Source organism: Rousettus aegyptiacus, unplaced genomic scaffold (assembly GCF_014176215.1).
Source record: "Rousettus aegyptiacus isolate mRouAeg1 unplaced genomic scaffold, mRouAeg1.p scaffold_m13_p_12, whole genome shotgun sequence".
NCBI classification, from domain to species: Eukaryota; Metazoa; Chordata; class Mammalia; order Chiroptera; family Pteropodidae; genus Rousettus; species Rousettus aegyptiacus.
In genome coordinates, this window is record NW_023416287.1 from 2,541,848 (window position 1) to 2,561,587 (window position 19,740).

The 19,740-nt window shown below is 60.7% G+C and overlaps 2 protein-coding genes across 2 annotated transcripts; one reads left to right on the forward strand and one right to left on the reverse strand.

Moving 5' to 3' along the window:
- Positions 1-80: 80 nt before the first annotated feature.
- LOC107500069 lies at positions 81-17,952 on the forward strand. Its single transcript, XM_036229689.1, has 5 exons — positions 81-98; positions 334-438; positions 7,974-8,156; positions 10,187-10,426; positions 16,796-17,952. Exons 1-5 carry the CDS (start codon positions 81-83, stop codon positions 17,009-17,011), a joined length of 762 nt encoding a protein of 253 aa, XP_036085582.1. The 3' UTR covers positions 17,012-17,952.
- Positions 1,148-2,206, reverse strand: LOC107500068 (neuroendocrine secretory protein 55-like). The gene has a single exon (XM_016124896.2). The coding sequence runs from the start codon at positions 1,870-1,872 to the stop codon at positions 1,186-1,188; it is 687 nt and encodes a 228-aa protein (XP_015980382.1). The 5' UTR covers positions 1,873-2,206; the 3' UTR covers positions 1,148-1,185.
- Positions 17,953-19,740: the final 1,788 nt, after the last annotated feature.

Genomic DNA, 19,740 nt, shown 5'->3' on the forward strand with positions numbered 1-19,740 from the left:
AAAGACTTGCGTCGGGTCCAACACCTTTCCCCTGCTCTGCAGGTGCCGCGCTCTTTGCGGGAGCACTGTAGGGCGTCCCAATGTCTTTGGGGCGCACTGTAGGGTGACCCCGTGATGGCCGCGGCCCCCTTACAGCTCGCCCCTCTCTGCTTTAGCCTTCCGCTCACGAATGCCTCTCCCTCTCCGCCCTTCTCCACCCCCAGGGCCTTGCGCACACGACCGGGACCGCTCCAGCCAGGCGGCACCCAGCTCCACCACCAGACCGGCTGCGCCAAAAGGATGGAGATACCCGGACGTGACCAAGCCGGCAGAACCAGCCTTGGTGGCCCGTAGAGGTACCCGTGGAGACCCCTTGGACCTCCTCTGCCTGCCCTCCAAGTGTGGTACTTGGGGGACCTGCCCGCCTCTCTGAGAGGTGGCCCCAGGGCGCGTGGGCAGGTGCGCACGCTCTTTGCCGCGGTCTCTGGCCCCGCGAGCGCCCGGAGGCTGGCGGTGGCGGCCAGGACCGGCGCGTGGCCGCAGGGGCACTGGTACCCAGGATCCTGAGCCTCCAAATTGGCCGCACCGGGACTCGGGCTCCGGGCTCCGAGTGTCCCGGAGCCCGCTGTCCCCGGAGTTCCCGGCCAACCCCGGTCGGGTTACTTTTCACGCGTTACATACAACAGCGTCCCGAGCGCGGCCTCTCTGCTTGGTGAGAGTTGGCGGGCGCACCTCCGAACCGCGTTCGGGCGCCCGCCAAAGCCGCCTGCTTTGAGACTAGTCTCTAGGAAGGAGAAAGACACAGAAAACAAGTGACTTACCCGTGCTTTCGGGTGTGTAGCTCGAAAGCTGGGGTGCTCCCGGGATTCAGTCGTGCGTCCTGGACACCTCAGGCTGTCTCTAGCGGGGCGCAAAGCGCGCCCACTGTCCAACACGCCCTCGGCCACCGAGGCGCCCCCTGCGCCCTCCGGGTGCTCTCCCAGCGTACCCCCCCACCCTGGGAAGATTCGAGGAGCTCTTCCCAGCTCGTCCCGACCACCACCGCCCAGCCGGCCAGCTGGCCCCGCTGTCTCCCCGCTTTCCCTAACCTGCCCTCGTCCTCCTCCCTTCCTCCCGCGGCTCCCACACCGGCCCCACGTCCCAGGTTCGCAGCGGGCAACTAACCTGAATCAAAGAAAACAAGGAGAATCTGGACGGCGTCCTCCATCAGTGGCGCCGGATGGGGATGGGTCCCCTTCTGGCGGGGGACTCCGGGGAGGGGTCGCGGCGCGCGGGCTTCTTGGGCTTGCAGCGGCGCTGCTGCTGCTTCTCCTTCGGCTTCTCGGGGTTCCTTGGATTCTCGTTCCGGGGCACCTCGCGTTCTCTGGGGCGCTGGGGCTCCCGGGCGGCGGGCTGCGCGCGCCTGGGGGAGGCGTCGGGGCTCCGCAGCCCCAGAGCGCGCAGGCGCTCGCTGAGGGACTGGCCGGCGCTGCTGTGCTTGGGCACCGCGGGGCCGCGCTCGTCCTCGGGCTCGGTCTCGGCCTCGGTGGTGGGGGCGGTCCCGGGCTCGGTGTCGAAGTCGGTCTCGATCTCAGACTCGGTCTCGGACTGGTAGTCGAAGGCGTCCTCGAACTCTAGGCACTCCGGGAGGGCCGGCTCGGGCTCAGCCTCCTCCAGCTCGGGGTCAGACTCGGGGGGCTGGGGGAACACCTGCGCGGCGGAGCGGTGGTGGGCGTTAAGGAAGCTCCGGCGCGGCTGGGCGCGGCCGTTGGAGGTGGCCAGGGCGCGGAGGAGCGCGATGGAGCAGGAGAGCCAGAGGAGCGCGGTGGCTGCCCGGCGGCCGATGGGTGGGCACAGGTCGTGGTGATGGTGGCGAGCTCGGCGCCACTGCGGAGCCCGCGACCTGCGATCCATGCTCTTAGGCACACGCCGAGCAGCCGGTCCGCCCCCTGGCTCTGCAGAGAGCGGCTCCGATGCGCATCGGCTGCGGGAGCCGGAGGAAGCTGCACCTTATACGAGGCGAGACGCTGGGTCCGGAGGTCCCAGCGCCACCTCGGTGTAAGGGCAGAAAGAGGAGCACCTACCTTCCTGCCCACTCAACTTTCTAAAGCTCCACGCCTCTGCTCGCCTCTCTGAGCAAAAAGGGAGGGGGCCGGCCGAAAGCCCGTCTCCTCCCCGCTGCCCTCGCCAAGTCTCAGACTCCGCAGTCCAAGACTCGGAGAGGCGCCTCCGCGGGTCCTCTCGCCTGGGAGAGGAGACAGGAGACTGAGCGCGCAGAGACGGGGCGGAGAGGTTCTGCAAAGTTGCGCGCCCGGACTTCTGCCGGGCATGTGCAGTAGGGAGGCGGGGGCGCCTCCCGGCGGGCCCCGCGCGCCGAGCCGCGGCGCAGACGCCCGCGCGCCGGCAGGTGGCAGGACGGAACCTTGTTTGAGAGGGTTCGGGCGAAGCGAGGGGCGGGGGACCCGGCGGGTGCCGAGGAGCCAGCGAGCCACAGGTTAGAGCACTCGGGCCCTGGGCATGGGTCCTCCATGGGGTCCGACCCCCCTCCCCGACTTCTCCAGGGTTATCGAGAAAACGAGCAAAGCCGAAGCAGCTCAAACCCGACCGCAAAATGGCAGAGGCTCAGGGCAGTCGAGGGTTTGTATGCGGGCATTAACGACCCGGCCCGGGCAGTTTCCAAGGGCTTAGCGGTTTGAGGATGGTGACCTCGGGCGGTCATTCATCATAAAACCACCTTTGGCAGATCTGTTATAGTGACTTTAATTTGAGAAATTTTTAAACCGCCTCTCCCCTGCCCCCCATCCATGCAGTCTCAATCAGCTCACTACCTCATGGACAAACAAGCATCATCCCTGAGCGAGTTCCACACTGGGTGCTGGTCTGCGTGTCTGCAGACCCGCGGGTGGACCGCCATGACCTCTAGCTGGGAACAGGGGCTAGAAGATGCGTGAATGAGCCGGAAGCGCCTGCTCAGGGCAGGCGTTCGGCCCGATGGCCAGTGGGTTTGGCCAGGTCTCTGCCCCGGGGGCTGCTGCAGGGTGGTCAGCTGGCAAGGAAAGCTCGCGCTGCCCCTCACAACTCTTTGCTGGATGGACTTTCAACAGAATTAGTTAACTCAAACATCTGTTGAGTATACACGCCAAACTGTGTATTAGGTGCAGGTGGTGGAATTAAAAAATATATACATTAAGGAAAGGATGCTTCGGATTAATCTGCCGTCAGTGGTAAACCACTTAGAATCCCTCTTTACCCACTTATATTGTTTATTCCAGTTTGAATTCTACATGAGGAAACTATTGGATCAACTAGAGCAGAGCATTAGGGATAGGGGACAGCTAGACGCCCCTCGATCGTATTGCTGAACCCCAGAGGCTAAAAGGATGGATGGATTAGTAGTTCTTTCTCGGGCCTGGAAAATCGCAGGCTCTCCACGGGACTGCAGGAGGGGACCCCCGGAGGGCTTGCTCAGGAAAGCATGGTTGTCTGGAAGCTCTGTACCTGGCTGCCCTCCCGTGTAAACGCGGAGCGCCATTTTGCCGTAGTGACAAGTCTGACGGCAGCGTCACACAAAGCACAGCCACCCTCCCGGCATGCGTGGTAAGGCCAGCCGGCCGCTTCGGCTGACACACGTGGTGTGTTTGTCTTGGAGGCCACGTGGCTCAAATGCAAAGGGGCTCGACCTCCTGGAATCCTGCTTTCCTTTCGGAGGTCGTCCGCCTGGCGGGCCCTCCCGGTGGCTTAAGTCGCCCACCCACAGCTGTTTCTCAGCGTGGTGGGATTCGTCCCCAGACCTTCGCCGAGCCTGCGTGCAGGCTCTCACACCCAGATTGAAGACCTCGGGAAGAGTCTAGCCACTGCTTTTGACGTATTGAGGTTTTGCTCCTACGTTTTGGCTGTGGGTATTCTGGAATGTTCTTGACTGGGTTTCTCGGCTGTGTCTACCTTTCATCTTGTGTTCTTCGAGTTAGCTTGTGGAATTAAAATACTGGTTGGTCCGATAAAGTGGGATTGATTTGGCAAACCCGCTAAAAGGACCATGCCGAGCCCTAGTGTGCCCCACGGTGACATTGTCCAGAGAAACCGAAAGGGCGCCATCACAACAAGTGCCTGGACAGCTCCAGGCACCGTGTGGGTAGTACGTGGGACACTGGATAAGGGTACTTGGGAGCTGGGTATCTCAAATCCTGATCGCTCTGCCCTGAGATGTTTCTAAAGGTTCCGCCCGCACTGACCCGCATTGACCCACCTGCATGCTTGCTTTCAAGTTAGCGCAGCCCTATCGAGAGTGCTTGGGGCGTAAAGATGTTGTCCAGGTGGTTTTCAGGGCACGGTGGGAAAAAAATTGGGAACATGTGGGTGCTGGTGAGTGCCCTCTGAACGGAGACGAATGCCAGCTGTCAGCAATGAGGTGGACTGGGATTCTCCAGTGCGCGTAAGGAAGCCCTTCATTTTCCAGGCGTGCTTTGTGCCTGTGATGGAGGGGGCAGCTCGGAGCCGATCCACGGACACACACACTAAGATTGCCTGCGTTATTAAAACAATGTGCGCGACCTAATACATACTTCTGGACTAGATTTCGCATTAGTAATGCACGTTCTTTGCAAGATGCATTGTCATCGGCAAATGAGCATTTAACGAGACACTGTGTCATTGAGCACCTGCCATGCACATGTACAGGTACATCCTGGCATCCCTCTGACTCAGGCTCCGGGAGAGCAGGACCACACTGCGAGGCCGTCCCATCATGCTCAGAGCCGAGGTCAAGAAACGGATCTGCACAGAAATGCTCTTTAAAATGCATTGCGTGCGTGAGTTTAAAGAGTGCTTGCTGCAGAGTGAATTTCAAAAGGGAAAGAGCAGGTGATGAATGACCTCGGTTGTTACCAGGCTGAGGAACACGGCTGTGTCTGTTGCTGGTACACAGAGGGTGGACGTGGGTCACCTGCCGGGCTCTGCCTGGGGGCGGTGGTACCTGTGGGACAGTTTCCATCTCCTGACAGTCACGTACAGTCAGGTTCTTATTTGGATGAATTTGAAGAATGTTGTCTTCAGCCCCTTCAAGATCGTCTTGTGGGAGAGGCATCAAGATGTTTTCTGTGTGGCCCTGGGGGCAGAATGAGAGCTCATGGGTGGCAGTTAGCAACAGGCAGGTTTCAGCTCAGCCCAAGGAAAATATTCTAAAAATTAGGGCTCTGAGATGGAATGGCTATCAGGGGGTGGTTGGCTCTTTGACAGGAGCGGTGTTAAATCAAAGGACAGATGACCACATATTGGAGATGTTTTCCATAGGACTCATGAGCCAGGCCGGGTTTGAACTTGATGCCCCGGAGTTCTTTTCAGCTCAGACTCTGAATCTATGAAAGGCATGCGGAGGCCCTGGGAGAGGGGCTGGGGGCCGTGCTGATGGACACGTTCTTCCACTCTGCTTCTATTTCAGAAGCATTTGCAAGTGCAGGTGGCTCAGTGACAGGAAGGAATGTTTGGGTGGCAGTTTCGGGACATGAGCAAACAGGTGTGTGTGGAGGGAACCAGCAGCCTGCCGTGGGACTCCCCCACCCAGGGCAGGGCTGCGAGCCTCCTTGCTCACACGCACTTGTTGAAGCAAAGAAACTAGTCAAATCTGTGTTTGTCACATCAGTCCCCTGCCCCCGCTCCCGGAGCTGCCTCGGAAATTGAAAATGATATTGGATACTTAGCAGTTATGCGTTGAGTCACTTCTAGAACCAGCACGTTATTCCAGGCTTTGTGGGGAGATGGAGGTAATTGAGAGAGAACAGCCCCAGCCGCCTAACAGCATGACGTGGATATCGAAGTGAAATGCCCCCAAATATTAAAAAGCGGGTTGCTAGCAGGTGTCACATAATGAATCCTGCACCAGGTACAGAAACCCGGGAGGGAAGTTGAGTCACAGTGGTTCCTCTGGTGTTTTTCTGAAAGAGGAGGGTTTCTACCTGGTCTGACTTTGAGATTTTCTTTTCTTTCCAAAGTCCCTGAGAACACTGCTTTCAATTCACCTGCTCCTGTGTGCCTACTGTGTGCAAAGCCCTGTGCCGGTCACTTGGGGAGACAGAGATGAATCACATGAGATCCCAAAAGGCTGGCCAGGCTATTGCCATAGGTCCCATAGACGCCAACACATTTTCCAAGATGAAACACAAGATAAAAGATTGGTTCCACCCTGCCGGGCGAGTAGGCATGGTCGCCCTTCTCGGGCGTGTTTTCTGGACAGACATTGCAAAAGACTGCTTCTGGAGATGGAGAGCTTTTAAACTTCCCTTTGGGTAGAAACGAATTAGAGAGTTTGAAGCGCTGCCCCCCGCCCCCCCCGCCACCGTGGCAATCAGCCAGAAAGGCTCTGCCCCGCCGAGAACCTGGCGTCGCCCCCGCAGCCCACCCCCCAGGAGTCTGGGCGCAGGAAAGCATTTGGCTTGGCTCCCTGGGGCGCTGCTTTGCCCTTATTCAGACTGCACCAGTGTGGACTGATCTCATCAGGAGAGATGGTGGCAGCCCTGGGCTCCTGATTTTGTGACTTTGGGGGAATGCCACCTAGAGCCAAAAGCAAACAATAGGGGGAAATAATCACCTCTTTGCCATGACTGGATCCCGTCTAGGCCATTGTTGGGATTACAATGCTCCATCTGCGCCCTTCGAGCCGGGGCTCTGAGTGGAGCCTGCCCCTGAGTGCGGGCCGCGCGCCGGCTCCCCGGGAGCAGCCTTTCCCCTCATTGTGCTCTGCAGGTTCCCCCACCGGCCAACACCTCCCTCCCGCCCGCCCTCCGCCGGCCCCCGATCCAACAGGAAGCATCTGGAAGGTCCCTCGGGCAAAGCTCGGGCACACAGGTCCTCCCTGGGCGCGGTGCCTCCTGCTCCCTTGGGCCCTGGCACTGTCGTGTGGCCCCTGGTTTACCCTCCGGACCCTGGCTATTTGCCAGGCTTTGTCCTGTCTGGAGGTTGGGGCTGGATTCTGTCCATCTGCCTGGTCCCAACTTACACTTTAGCTTGTCTAGGTCACCCCATGGCCAGCCGAGACAGCAGCGACCACCGAAGCCCTGCCCCCCAGAGTGCTACAGCTGGGGGGGCGGTGGGCGACTCAACTCTTGCAACACCCCCCGGCTTGCGGGGGGCAGCTTCTGTCCAGCTCCCCTGGTCACCCCACCTTTTCCTCCAGCCCCCAGCACTGACAGAGCCTCAGGGCTGTTTTTCTCATCATCCAAGGATGACTCACCCCTGCAGACTCGGGGGGCGCGGGCGGCGGCGGGGTTCAGGCACGCACCCGCTCGCGTCCTCTCAGCTCGGGCTCTTCAAAATATGATTAGACCAATTTTACATGTCTAGTCACTGAGGCTCTGGCAGACTGGGGCTCTTTCTATATGTGCAGAGTGAAGTGGAGAATTGAGGCAATTATCTTCAGGCAAATGGCTCCGGCTCCGTAATCAGTCCAGCGGGTAACGGGAATCAGCCCGCTCGCCCGAGCGGCTCTGAGCTAGAGTGTTCTGAGGTGTTTCTTTTTTGCACTTGGCTTTGTTTTTCCAGAAGGCAGGCGGGTGAGACCCATTCTGCCCGCACAGGTGTCAGGGTGTGTGGCTCCCGCAGGCTGCGGGACACTGCTGACCAGTCAGGTGTGTGGGGACAGGTCTGCGATGTTTGTCATCAGCAGCCCCTGGGCCAGGCTGGGCCCACCACCCCCTCCCTGGGCTGCGCCTAGAGCCACTGAGGGCTTTTCTGCCCACCTCTTCTTACCTGGCCCTTACGGGTCCTGAGATGTTGGGCCGCGTGACCGACTGGTCACCTCCAGTCCCCAAATGATTCGGATCCCAACAGGGCCCATGGCTAGGCACGCACCCAACACCTTAGAGGAAAACGTCACAAAACCGGGACAATAAGAGCAGGTCTTCCTAAAGTCAGAAATGAAAACTCATTAAAGGTCGGTGATGACTTCCGGCCCCTCCCTCCTCCACCCGCTGTTCTGGCTGAAAGTCAATGTTAAGATGGGAGTTTTCTCTTTGCCGTTTTAGAAACCGCCTCATAAAACAGCGATTCCGTCCCAGCAGAAGGTCGAGAAGCCTGTTGTTTCTCCCAGTCGTGACCGCCCGAGGACGGTGCGGGCAGTGAGGACTCAAGGACAGGCCAGAGGTCCCGTGGGGCCCGCCTGGGCCAGCATCGCCCCACTCACCGCACGTGGAGAGGAGAGGCGGCAAGTGAGTTCCAGACTGGGCCTCGCACGAATGAATGGCGGGCTGGCGGTGACCCTAGAAAAACGTGTCGGAATTAAAAAGGTTTTTTAAGACTGTTGAGAAATCTTCATCTTTGTCGCTTTGAAATCTCTGGCTTAATCTTGTTTTAAAACAAAGAACCCAAAATTCCTGTTCACAATTGAGAGAGGGTTTTGAAACGCATCTGTCGGTTCTCACGCCGCCGTGGCCTGACGCGGCTTGTGTGCGGCCGTGTGTTAGAGCGTGACATCTCCCCCAGCGTTTCGCTGCGACCGGTTCACAGCCCTGACAGTCATTGTCTTATACCGTGTGTGAAGATCCGCCGGTGGCCTCCACTGCACGTCACCTCAGAATCCTGAGAGTTTGCCCATTCGTTTTTCTATGGAATTTAAGAATCATTCTGATCAAGTTCTGCAATGACCTTGGCGATATTTTGATTGGAACTGCAGTCTGTAAATTCAGTTGGGAAATACTGTCTTTTCTGCATTTAGCCTCAAGCCACAGTATGATGTCTCTCTCCATTTATTTGCATTTCTATTTCTCTCTTAAAGATTTGTGTCTTCTTTTTGCCATTCTCATATGTCACACACGGAGTTCGGTGTGTGATTGTCAGTCATATTTCCCACGTATTTGGTACTTTTGTTGCTGTTGTGAGCAGGTTCTCTATTTTCATTATGTTTTAGGCTATTCGTTATGTGTTTGTAGGGATGCTGTTGATTTGTGTGCATTTTCCTCATATTCTGCTACTTTTAGACTTGGCTGGTTTATGAGGCAACCAGAGGCCCGCTCCAGCACATCTCCGCCAGTGGCGGCCAAAGGCCGGTCCGCAGTGAGATGAGCAGAAAGAAGGCGCAGCGGTGTATTTCCCAGCGGCTGCATTTATCCACGGAAGGGACCGCGCTTGACGTGGAGGCGACATAAGCTCCTACCTTTTAGAATTTCGGTGTCACTTATTTTTGAATGACAACAGGCAGTAATTTGGGATTTTTTGTTTTAAGATTTTAGAGGACTTTTTAAAAGAGTTTTTAAAAACTTTGTTTTTAGTCTTTTAAAACAACTTTACTTAGTAGCATTAAAAACAAAACAAAACAAAACACAGTTGGCAACCCCAGGTCAGCACCCCACATTTCTTTTGAAATTTCGGTACAGTCAGAAATCTCCAAATCAGGATCTTAAAACTTGTTTCCTCTTGGACTATACAATTTTGTGATAGTTGGTAACTCTGGACTTCTTTCTTTTCTTAATTTTTGGTTAATTCTTTTGTATCCTTCTAGTTAGTCACGTCGTTGAGATTGATGTTTTAATTTCGTCTTTCATCTTTCTCCAGTTTCTTCACCTTTCCTTTGGGTCTCGCCACGTTCTCTGAAAGAGTGCGAGAGAGATCCCTCGTCACCCCTGTACTACCTGAAAAGGCTGGCCTGGGGGGTGGAATGGGGCGCCCTCATTGTTTCTTTTTCCCAAAGGGATGTCTTCTGATGTCTTCTCTCAGACAGTACGTAGGGGGGGTTGAAAAAAGAAAAAGATGGTAGGTACCAAAGGCTGGAGGTGAGAAGTGCAAAGCCAGACCTGGGACCAGACGGGCCGGCTGCGCACCTCGTCTGCCCCTGCTTCGCAGCCGGCTGCCGGCGTTCCCTGTCTGGCCTCTGTCCCCTCAGTTGCAAAATAAGGTCCTCTGGGGCCCCAAACACCCTGCCTTCCGCGGCTGGGGAGATGATGAAACATGCAAGGAGACAGAAAGTCCCTAGTAACGGTCATAACAAGCAACCGCTGCACCAGCAGCTCAGTTGATGGCAACTGTCGGCGGTGGAGGAGGTGATATCGGCCGTAGCGGTAAAGGTCAGGGGGCAGGAGAGTGACGGTGGGGACAGGGAGGAGCCCAGCGAGGCAGAGAGCACCTAACGTAAAGTTGGGGAGGCCAGTCATGTTGGGTCTGGTGTAGAAGAATTTCAAGCTCTGTTAGTGGCTTCTTGATGGAAGACCTTAGAAGTTGTCGTTTAATTGACAAAACATCACAGCGTGCTGGGCACCAGGAATGTGACCATCTCTCCGCTCGGCGCGTTGAGCGCAGCATCTGGAAACAGCGAGTCACTGCGCTGAGGAGGGTCCCCTTCCGGCCCGAGGCAGGATGCTGGCAGAGGGGCGTGTGTTTGTCAGCGCACAGGGGAGGAGGCTGCTCCGGACCTGGGCTCACCGCAGAATGCCTCCCTGAGGAAGAGACACGTGCCTACTGCGCTGGGAGCTGCGGGCGACAGGTGGTGAGTGCAGTTCCAGTGTGGGACCCATGTGACCGCAAGCCCTCTGCTGGAAGGGAGGGTCCGTGGGATCTGGGCACAGAGCGAGGCCGCGCAGGGGCGGGCGGGCGGCCATGGCGGGACTCGTGGCCCAGAGGGACACACTGCAGCCTTCCGTCTCGAACACCCTTGGACCCATAGGAAGCCTTGTCCTGATGGCTGGGAGGAGCCATGATCAAGTCGTCTTATTTAAAAATCTCTCTGGCCATAGAGCAGGGACAGAATTTGAGGGGAAGCTAGAGATCATGGTGGCTGGACGTAGGCAGGTGGTTGGTTCTAGAAAGACATACAAATGGTGGTGGTTAAAGAGCGGCTTTGCAAGTTAGTCATTCCGAAGGTCAGCTAGCAAGGCTTGGTGACAGCGCGGATGTGGGGGCCAGCGGTGGGAAGGATGACGCCCGGGTGGCACTGGGTGCCGGAGAAGCGTGGAAAGGGGCCAGGTGTGGGCGGCAGGAGACCTTGAGTTTGACGTGTGGAGTGGGGTGGGAGGCACCCACGAGCTTGCCTCAGCCTCGGGTTTGGAGGTGCCTGTGGCCGGCATGTGGGGCGTCAGCAAGGCACAAAGATGTTCGAGACCTAGAGCTCAGGAGGTGGGCTGTGGAAGCGGAAAAGGAACCTCGTGGTAATGAGACCATGGGAGAGGGACCCCCAGAGTGTTCCCCACCAAAGGCGTCGCGGGTGGAAGTCACCCCTGAGCTGGCGGCCTCAGGGGAGCAAGCCTGGGCTCCCTGCACAGTGCGGGCGGGGAGGCCGAGGCTCCGAGGGGGGCCTGCGGGCGAGGCCCGGCTGAGGCTGAGGCGGTTCCGGGACACACTCCTCTCCTGCTGGTCGTTCGACAACCCAGTCGACTCCAGAAGCACCAGTTACTGCTTAACACTGGCCCCCGAATGCGAGGGACGTGCACTTCCCTCGGGACGCCCGTGACGCGGCGGCCGCGGCTCCCAGGCAGTGCGCAGACTCTGAGGCTGAAGCACGCGTGGGACGCGTGAGCTGGACGTGTGAGGAGCAGCAGAAGGGAGACCTGTGGACGCGAAAGTCTCAGAAATGCGGAAAACCTTCACGGTCCGTCAGAGATGCTGAGACACTTCTGGTCACACCTCCCTCATTCCCGCGCCGCAACTACACTTCATAGTTTCCTTTGATCCGGCTCGCCTCCTTCACGTAAACGAAATTACCTTTAAAGGAAACTTGCGCCGGCAGCGCCCGGTTCTGGCTGACTGTGTTAAGCACACGCGGCGGTCGGGGCACAGGGCGCAAACGGACAGTGCTGGCCCTGGCCCCCCGGGAATCACCTTGGGCACCGTGTCCATTCGGTCTGGCACTCATCCCCGGGTCACGGTCAGGGGCACCCTGCTCGGGACCCCCTGTTATGACAGGGGCCCCCCATACCGTGTAGCAGGTGCCAGCGGATATCGTCTATCGACTCTGACACGGTACCTAGCAAGCCGCCTCCCAGCCAGGGATGGTGAGACGGGTTCCGGTTCCGACCAGCTGGAGCCGGCGGAGTTTCAACAGGACGAAATCGCTCAGGCGTGTTTTCTTCCCGTGACATCTGCCTCCTAATGATAGACCGACAGATGCAGTCATCTCGACCTGACTTTGCCATGACATCTGCCGTCACTCGACGTTTTCGTCTGCAGGCACGGCCAAGCGGCGGGCTTATCAGCGAGGCCTGGGCCTGTGCCCTTGGCCTCGGCAGGGCCTTGTCCCACATCGCTCAGGCACCTTCGCGTCCCGCCGGCGCATGTCGCAGCCCCCCGCCCCTGGCTGCTGCAGCCTCTCCCGTCGCTTGGGGCTTTCGTGCTGGGAGGGGAGAGTTCTTCTCCTCCATCTTGTTCTCTGCTAGAAAAGAGCCTGTGCCTAAGAACACACGTCCAGACGTGTGGTGTGCGCCCTTTCCACGAACTTCAAAAGCAAAGCCAAGCACGTGTGGACGTGGCGAACCCCGAAAGTGCACAGCAAGCGTGCGATGAACCCAGGGCGACGTGTGCGTCACCTCTGGTGCAGGAGGCGGGCGAGGGGAATGGGAGGGGCATTCTAGAGACGAGGTAGCTGGCCGCGTCCTTCCTCGGGCTGGTGCGAGGGTTTCGGGGTGCGCAGTATTCTCAAATCCTAAACTTAAGAAGTACGTGGCGGGTCGGAGCAATGTGGCCAGAGGAGGCTGTTTCCAGGCCGAGCAGTTCCTGACCAGCCCGCCAGGCCTCTGCGGGTGAAGCAGAGACGTGCCTAGAAGCGGTCCCCGCACATGCCAGGCCCTCGTCAAACACTTGTCGGGGATGTTTTTCACATGTGTATTTTTAAACCCGTCACGGACATGCCCAGGCGCAGCGCGGTGGAGCCGAGGCCCGGCCTGCGCCGCCGCCACGGCGTCCGCCCCGCCGCTCGCGCGCCCTCTGCCAGCCCCGCCTTCTCTCTGGGTGTCTTTCAAAGAAATCGCAGCGTCACAGCCCCACTCGGTCCCTCTGGGGGTCGGTCGAGGCTGCCCTCTGCCCCCAAGGACAGCATGTCACAGTCGGCGACCCTGCCCTCTCTTCCCACAAAGCCTCAGGTCACCACTCAGATCCTGGCACCCTCCCCTTGCTCCACTGAACCCCAGGAGTCTCCCAGAGCCAGCACCCGTCTTTCGGGCCTCCTAACGGCGCCCGGGTTGGTCACTGGAGACCTCTCCATCTCCCAACGTGAAGTGGACATATTTTCAGCGGCCAGGCCCATGGCAGCTGCTGTCCAAAAGAACGCACTTTTGGAACGCGCAGACCCCAAATCAGCATGATGGCAGTTGTCGCCACCTGTGTGGAAAGATCTGGCCGTGGCCAGCTGCTGGGCCTCCCTGCGCTGTATTAATAGCAGGGCCGTGGGGCCCAGTGGGAGCGGGAGCCAGGGAGGACAGGGGCAGCTGTGGCAGACATCACACCATGCTCCAGGCATGTGCTCCCGTATCACGGGCACACAGATGGCCCCGCACCTTGCCCTGCCGCTCAAAGCCCCCCAGGCCCGCCTTCGCCTTGTAGGGTCAGGAACGGGCTCGAGCTGACAGCACACTTGGCGAAGGAGCCAAATTAAGGTTGGCGTGATCGGAACGGAGGGTTCGGATGGCCCCACGTTCTGGGTCAGCTTACGCCTTTACTGGCAGCACGGACACGTGCGGGCCAAATGAGGCAGCGGAACGTCAACAGCTGGGGCGCCGGGCTCTGCGTGCCAAGGCTGGACAGACAGTTTTAAATGTCACAGGCCAGATGGAAGCTCAGCTGGCAGCAGGGTGGAGGGGCCCGGGGGCCGGAGGGCGCCTGGGAGAGGCCGGGCTCGCAGAGTCCTGTGACGGAGTCGGGGTCCCGAGTAGGCGGGGGGCGGGGGGAATGCCTGCGGGCAAGCCAGGAGGGCAGGAGCTGATGGACGCATGTGGATACCAAGGACAGGTCTAGAGTTCAGAGGTCACCGTGCCCCATCCCCGAGCCTGTGCCAGCCAGCACCGAGGACCACCCTCAGCAACGCCCCGCAGTCCAGGCTGTGCCCCCAGGGCACCCCCTGGCCTGCCGAGAAACACGGGAATGGCCAGGGCTCCTGGACGTTAAGCTGGACAAGGAACCCGATGCCCAGAACAGAGGCCCGGTGGCAGCAAACACCGATTCGTGGGCAGCGGCCTGACCCCACCCAGAGACAGGCTGTTTATCAGCGGCACAGGGGTTTTTAGAAGTCTGTTGCCGCAACATTGGCTTATCAGATTTTACCAAAAGCTTTGAAGTTTCCTCTTCTGCCCTTGGGAGCCTCCCACTCTCTGGGGCTTGCGGGCATCCTGCCCACAGGCCGCCGTGGCCGAGGGCCGGTCGCCCCCTGTCGACAGCCACAAACCCGCCACCGTGCCCGCAGCCACCTGGCCTCGTCACTCAGCCATCTCTGCGGCCCGGCCTCTGCAGGCCTGTGCACTCGCTCCCCCTGTAGTCAGGTGGGGCTGCTACCATCTCAGAAGGAGGGAGGGCCGCCACACCGAGCCGTGCGCGAGCTGCTGGCCGGGGCCTCCTTGCCTTCGCCGTGACACTGGTCTGGGAGGCCTGGGCTCGTGGAAGAGCACCGGCTGGCCCAGCCTGGGGAGGAGGCCGTGCAGGGCACTGAGCTCATGCAAGGCAGTGGCCAGGCCCACGCGGCTGGCACAGTCCACCCTTTTCCTCCCTTTCGCCCCTGGTGGTCTGAACAGAAACACAGGCGGGGTCCAGAAGCATCTCAGGGCTCCCCTGCCACTGCCGCGTGGGGTTTGGAAGGCCCCGAGGGGGCTTCTCAGCACGGGCATAAGGGAGGGGGCCCTGGGGGGTGCTCTTGGGGCCGTGGGGGCCCTTGGCTGGCGGCAGGCAGCCCGAGTTGATTCTGTTCCTGTGCGGAACTTCCTCCTTGTCCTCTGCAGCTCAGGCTTCCATCTTGGTTGTCCAGGCCCCTGGCGAGGAACCATGGCGGCAGCGACTGCTGCCGGCCCCCTGCTCCAAGGCCTAGGAGATCCCGCCTCTTCTGAGGAGCCCGGGAGAGAAACGCTAGGGCTGGCGGGTCCCTCACAGGCTGACCCCGCCGCGGCCGCGGCCCAGGGAAGCCGCTCCTCCAGGGGCCTTTATTTGGCCTGTCTTGTGCTGCCCGCCATGTCCCAGGCCGTAGGGGAATATGTTAATTCGTTTAATCTTCACAGCAGCCTTACAGGGAAACTGAGGCACAGAGAATCAAATAACTTGCCCTAGGCCAGACTTGAAAGGGGGTGGCGTCTGGATTTGAACTCAGGTGGCTGGCCAGGCTCCAGAACGCACCTTCCGACCTCCGTCCCTTCCCCAAATGCTGCCCGCGAGACGACGGGCTGAACCGGAGCCTGCCTCGCAGCCAGCGGAAAGGCCCTGGGCTTGGGCCAGGCTGGCCGCAGGGCTGAGGGGAGCGGGGCAGCGCCCCGAGACCCCGCTTCCTCGTGTTCCTCCCGCTCCCGTGTTGCGGGGGGGCTGCCTGGCGGGAGGCCGGCTCGTCCCGAGGCGGCCCACTCACGGACAGCATGGTGGAGGCCCCGGCACTTGCCAGGGCGGCTCGAGGTGCTCACAGTGACCGACTAGACCCTGGGGGCTGCTTCCTGAGGCGGTCCGCCTGGGGCTTTCCTTCTGAGGCCTCTTGACAGTGTAGAGGAGGGCTCCTGGTGGCTCTGGAATCTTCCTCAGCCCTTGGACCTCAGCCTGTCATCGGAGCTGGTTCCTTTTGGCCTGGAGGACACATGGCCTTGGGGCCGTCACAGCTGGGAAGACCGCGGGGCCTTGGGCAGGCAGCGACCCAACCTCCAGCTGAGCCACCCTGCCCACCCGCCACTTCTGAAGGACGCGGCTTGTCTTCATCCTAGTGACAGGCTGTTGGGGACTTTCAGGTTTTAAGAGGTCAGTGCCTGAAGCCACTCGTCCAGGCCTCTGACAGAAGCAGCAGGCCAGTGGGGTCAGCCAGGTGGGCGAGTGGGTGGCGGCGCTCACTGCAGGTACACTGTGAAGGGGTGTCCCGGACGTCCCCAGGCCCCCCTGGAGCTAGCCCCATGGTCCGGCTCTGGGTGACCGATGCCCCGGGGACGTGAGCTGCGGCACGGTGCCCGAGCACCTCGCCACTAGGTGGTGCAGCTGCTGTGACCGTGCCGAGGGTGCTTCGAGGGCCCCTCTCTCTGAATCCCTGTGGCCGGGGGTTCCCAGGCCCCCTGAGCCGCAGACACCTGTTGGACCTGCTCTTGGACCTGCTCTTGGACCTGGCTGTGTGATCACAGGTCCGCGATGTCGCCTGTGAGAGTTCCGTCCGTCACGCTGGTTGGGTAGAGATTCGGTTTCCACCAGCCGTATCGCTCTCCGCGAGCAAAGGCACAGACCCGACCACCTTTAGTCCCCACTCCCTGTCCCTGCTCTACAGAGTGAGCAGGAGGGCCACAGCTCTGTCCCCTTCCTCTGCCCAGCTGGCAGGGCTTCAGAAACGGGTCCCCTAAGCTTGACTTCTCGCCCCGCCTTCCCCGGCCGAGGGCCTGGAAGGAGCTGACGGGGCAGGTGAGCTGCCCAGGGTCAGGTTCGGAGGCTGTGGAGGGCGCCCCTCAACACTCGTCATCGGGAGAGGAGCCACGTTTTCAAAACCATGGCAGCCTCTCTCTGAGCAACAGCCCGCAGCCCAACACTGCACACAGGCAGGAGCCGCAGCGAAGGCCGCGCTGGCCGTTGGAAGCTGGCCACCAAGCTGAAGGGCCACGGGGGAGTGACCTTGGGTGCTCAGAGCGTGTCATTGGGAGTGTGTCTGTCTGTCTGGTTTTGTTTGTCCTGTTAACCCGTCCCCTTCTCCTTTTGCCTTTCTGCTCTCAAGGGTCCCTGGCACCTGCGGCAGCCCCGTCGCCTTCGCTTCGGTACTCGTGTGTGTGGCACCCCGGGGCCTATTCGTGCGGCCCCCTTCACTGGAGTCTCCCCGCGCCGGCCTGACCTGCTCCCCGGAGCGGTCTTGGGAGGTAAGGCCTGGTCTCCAGGGCTTCTCCACTGCGTGGTCTGCAAACGCCAGTTACAGCCGAGTCACGTCTGGCTTTGAATGAGGCCCAGCAAGGTGGCCCCTCAGAATGCTTTATCTGGGCTCACCACGGTGCCACCAAACCCATCTGAAATGAGGGTTTACGGTACCACGTAACTGCCACGCCCTATCAGGTGATAAATAAGCAGGAAACACCAGACCATCAATTGTAAAAAAAAAAGAAAAAGAAAAAATTTGATGCCCCGCCCACAGAGCAGCTGCTGTGACCTGCTGCTGCCTGACAAATGTGCCCGCTGAAGGCAGAGCCGGGGGAGGCGGCCCTGGGCCCATCCACGCAGTGGCCGCTCGTCCGGGGCACTGCACCGCTCAGATGCGTGGCCCGCTGCCCCCTCGCTGCCCCGTCACGGCCCGGACGCCCCGTCCAGCAGCGGCTGCGCCCATGCTTTCCTTCCCTCGCCACCGTGACCGTTCCCAGGCAGGCTGGCCCAGCTCATGCTGACACTCGTCATGGGCCAGGCCCGTCAGCCAGGAACCTCCAGCGGCGGTGAGGCCGTCGGGGCTGGTGGGTGCGGGGAGCTCGGGCCTCCGGCGGTGAGGCGGCCTCCCTCAGAATTAGGCGGGAGGGTCCCACTGCTGCATCACTCGGGGTAGGCAGTGGCTCACACACGCTCCCCTGGGCCCCACACACAGCATGTCGCCGGCACGCACCTGCCCCCCAGACCAGGGTGGGGCACAACCCCACGTCCCCGAGAAGCCTCTGGAAGGCGAAACGTCAAGGCCGCAGTCAGTGCCAAGGCCACAACGGAGCTGGACGCAGCTCCTCCCACTGCGGGAGCCGCTGCCAGGGCCCTGTGCAGAGAACGGAGCTGCCTTTGGACTGGGGACGGTTCCACTGTGGCGTCCCAACGGGGGTCCCCGAGGAAGGTTTATGATCATGCACAACCTGGGGGCGCAGAGGGGCACTGCTAGTGTCCTGTGACGTGTGTGTCCACCTGGGACCGCCAGAGGACCCCATGTGGGGCGGGGCTGGGGGGGGGCAGGGGCGGGGACCGGAGCCACAGCCCGTGTGGGACCTGACGGCGGACTCTTCCGGAGGGCCTCCCCCAACCCTGTTGTGCTGGTTCAGAGGGTTGGGCGGAGGCTTTCCTGAAGGCTCTGAGGGTGCTGCGCCCACGGGCTGTGCGGTCGGCAGGTGGGACGAGAGGACGGCCGGCCCCAGCCTGGCCCATGTGGCCCGCTCCACTCCCACCCAGGCTGTCCCCCGGCGTGGCCTGGGCAGCGAGATGACACGCTGACCCTGTGTGCCAGGCCTTGCATGGCTCCCACCCACCGGGACGACAGTCCCTGCTGCTCCTGAGGGCCCTGACGTCCCAGCCCCCAGCGGCCTGCAGACCTGCACCTGGGCCCGGCCCGGCCCCCGTCGTGTTTGTCTGTGCTCAGTGGCCCGTCTGCCGCCCTCCCCACCTGGACTGAGCTCCGAGGCCACGGGCCAGAGCTCCTGGCCAGCCGCGGGTTTTCCAGCCTCTGCCTCCGCGCCTGGCCCCCAGCAGGTGCCTAATAAAGTTGTATGACGAGGAGCAGATGCCTGTTCATTCTGCGTGTGCGTGAGTCCCAGCAGCTGGTGTGTGTGCGGTGCTCCCTTGTCCTCCGCTGGCTTCTAACACGGGGTTGCCCCGGGGTCCCCTGAAAGGTCTGACACACCCACTGTCGCCCTGGGCCGAGTCGGGTCCCCACCGTCTTTGCTCTCACCACAGCCTGCTTTCTCCACGCACTCGGCAGGGCGGGGAGTGAGTGGCATGTGCATTTCCCTGCCCGCCTCCCCAGCAGACACCCCGGGGGGCTGAGCCCGGTTTTCTCACACACGTCAGACACCGCGGACACTTAGGTAATTAATTGCTGCCGGATGGACAGAGCGAAAAGATCCAGACCCTGAGGACCGGACAAAGGCGACGCAGGCCTGTGCCACCATGCAGAGCAGCCACCTGACACTCCCGGCTGCTCCGTGCATGCGCAGGCGGCGTGGGGGTGCAAAGCAAGGGTCGGGCACCTCCACTCCAGTGCAGCAGCCACGTGCAGAGCTGAGAACGGGGGGCTCTGGGACACTCTGAGCACAGTCAGACCGCCAGGGTCTGTCCCAGCTCAACAGGGAAGAGAGCCGAGGGGGGCGCGTCCGGGTCCCTGTCCTGCAGGAAAGGCACCAGGTCCCCGGGCATTGTGCGGGGGGCAGGCGGGATTGTCACTGGGAGGGACCGTCACTGGGACACGCTTGGGAGCTGAGCTCTGAGAGATGGCAGGGCAGGAAGCCACCAGCTGCTCTGCTGCCTGCCTCCACAGTTACGCCAGCCAGGCCCGGGCCGTCCCCTCGTGAGGTACCGGTCAGAACAGGCCTTGGGCGAACATCACCGTGGGGAAGGGGGAGCCACGCCCCACAGGGGTGGATTCTGGTAGGATGTGACGACAGTTACCAGGACGTTCGGCAAAGTATCTACCGGCACTCAGGATGGCCATCAAAACCAAGGAAAGTGCGAGAAACGGCCAGGAGGAGACTAAGGAGCCGGAATGAGTAAATGTCACGTGGCGTCCTGGATGGGGTCCTGGGACGGGAAAAGGGCACTGGGGAGAAACGGGGGGGTGGGAGGGGGGTGAACCTGACTGGCGCTCGGAGCTCGGTGCGTGAGAACGCGTCCACCTGGCGGCCAGGTACACACGACTTCCCTGTAAACCCGAAGCTACTCCAAAACACCTCTGTCTGAAACAGGTGCACGCGCACGTCACCAGTGGTGGCCCGG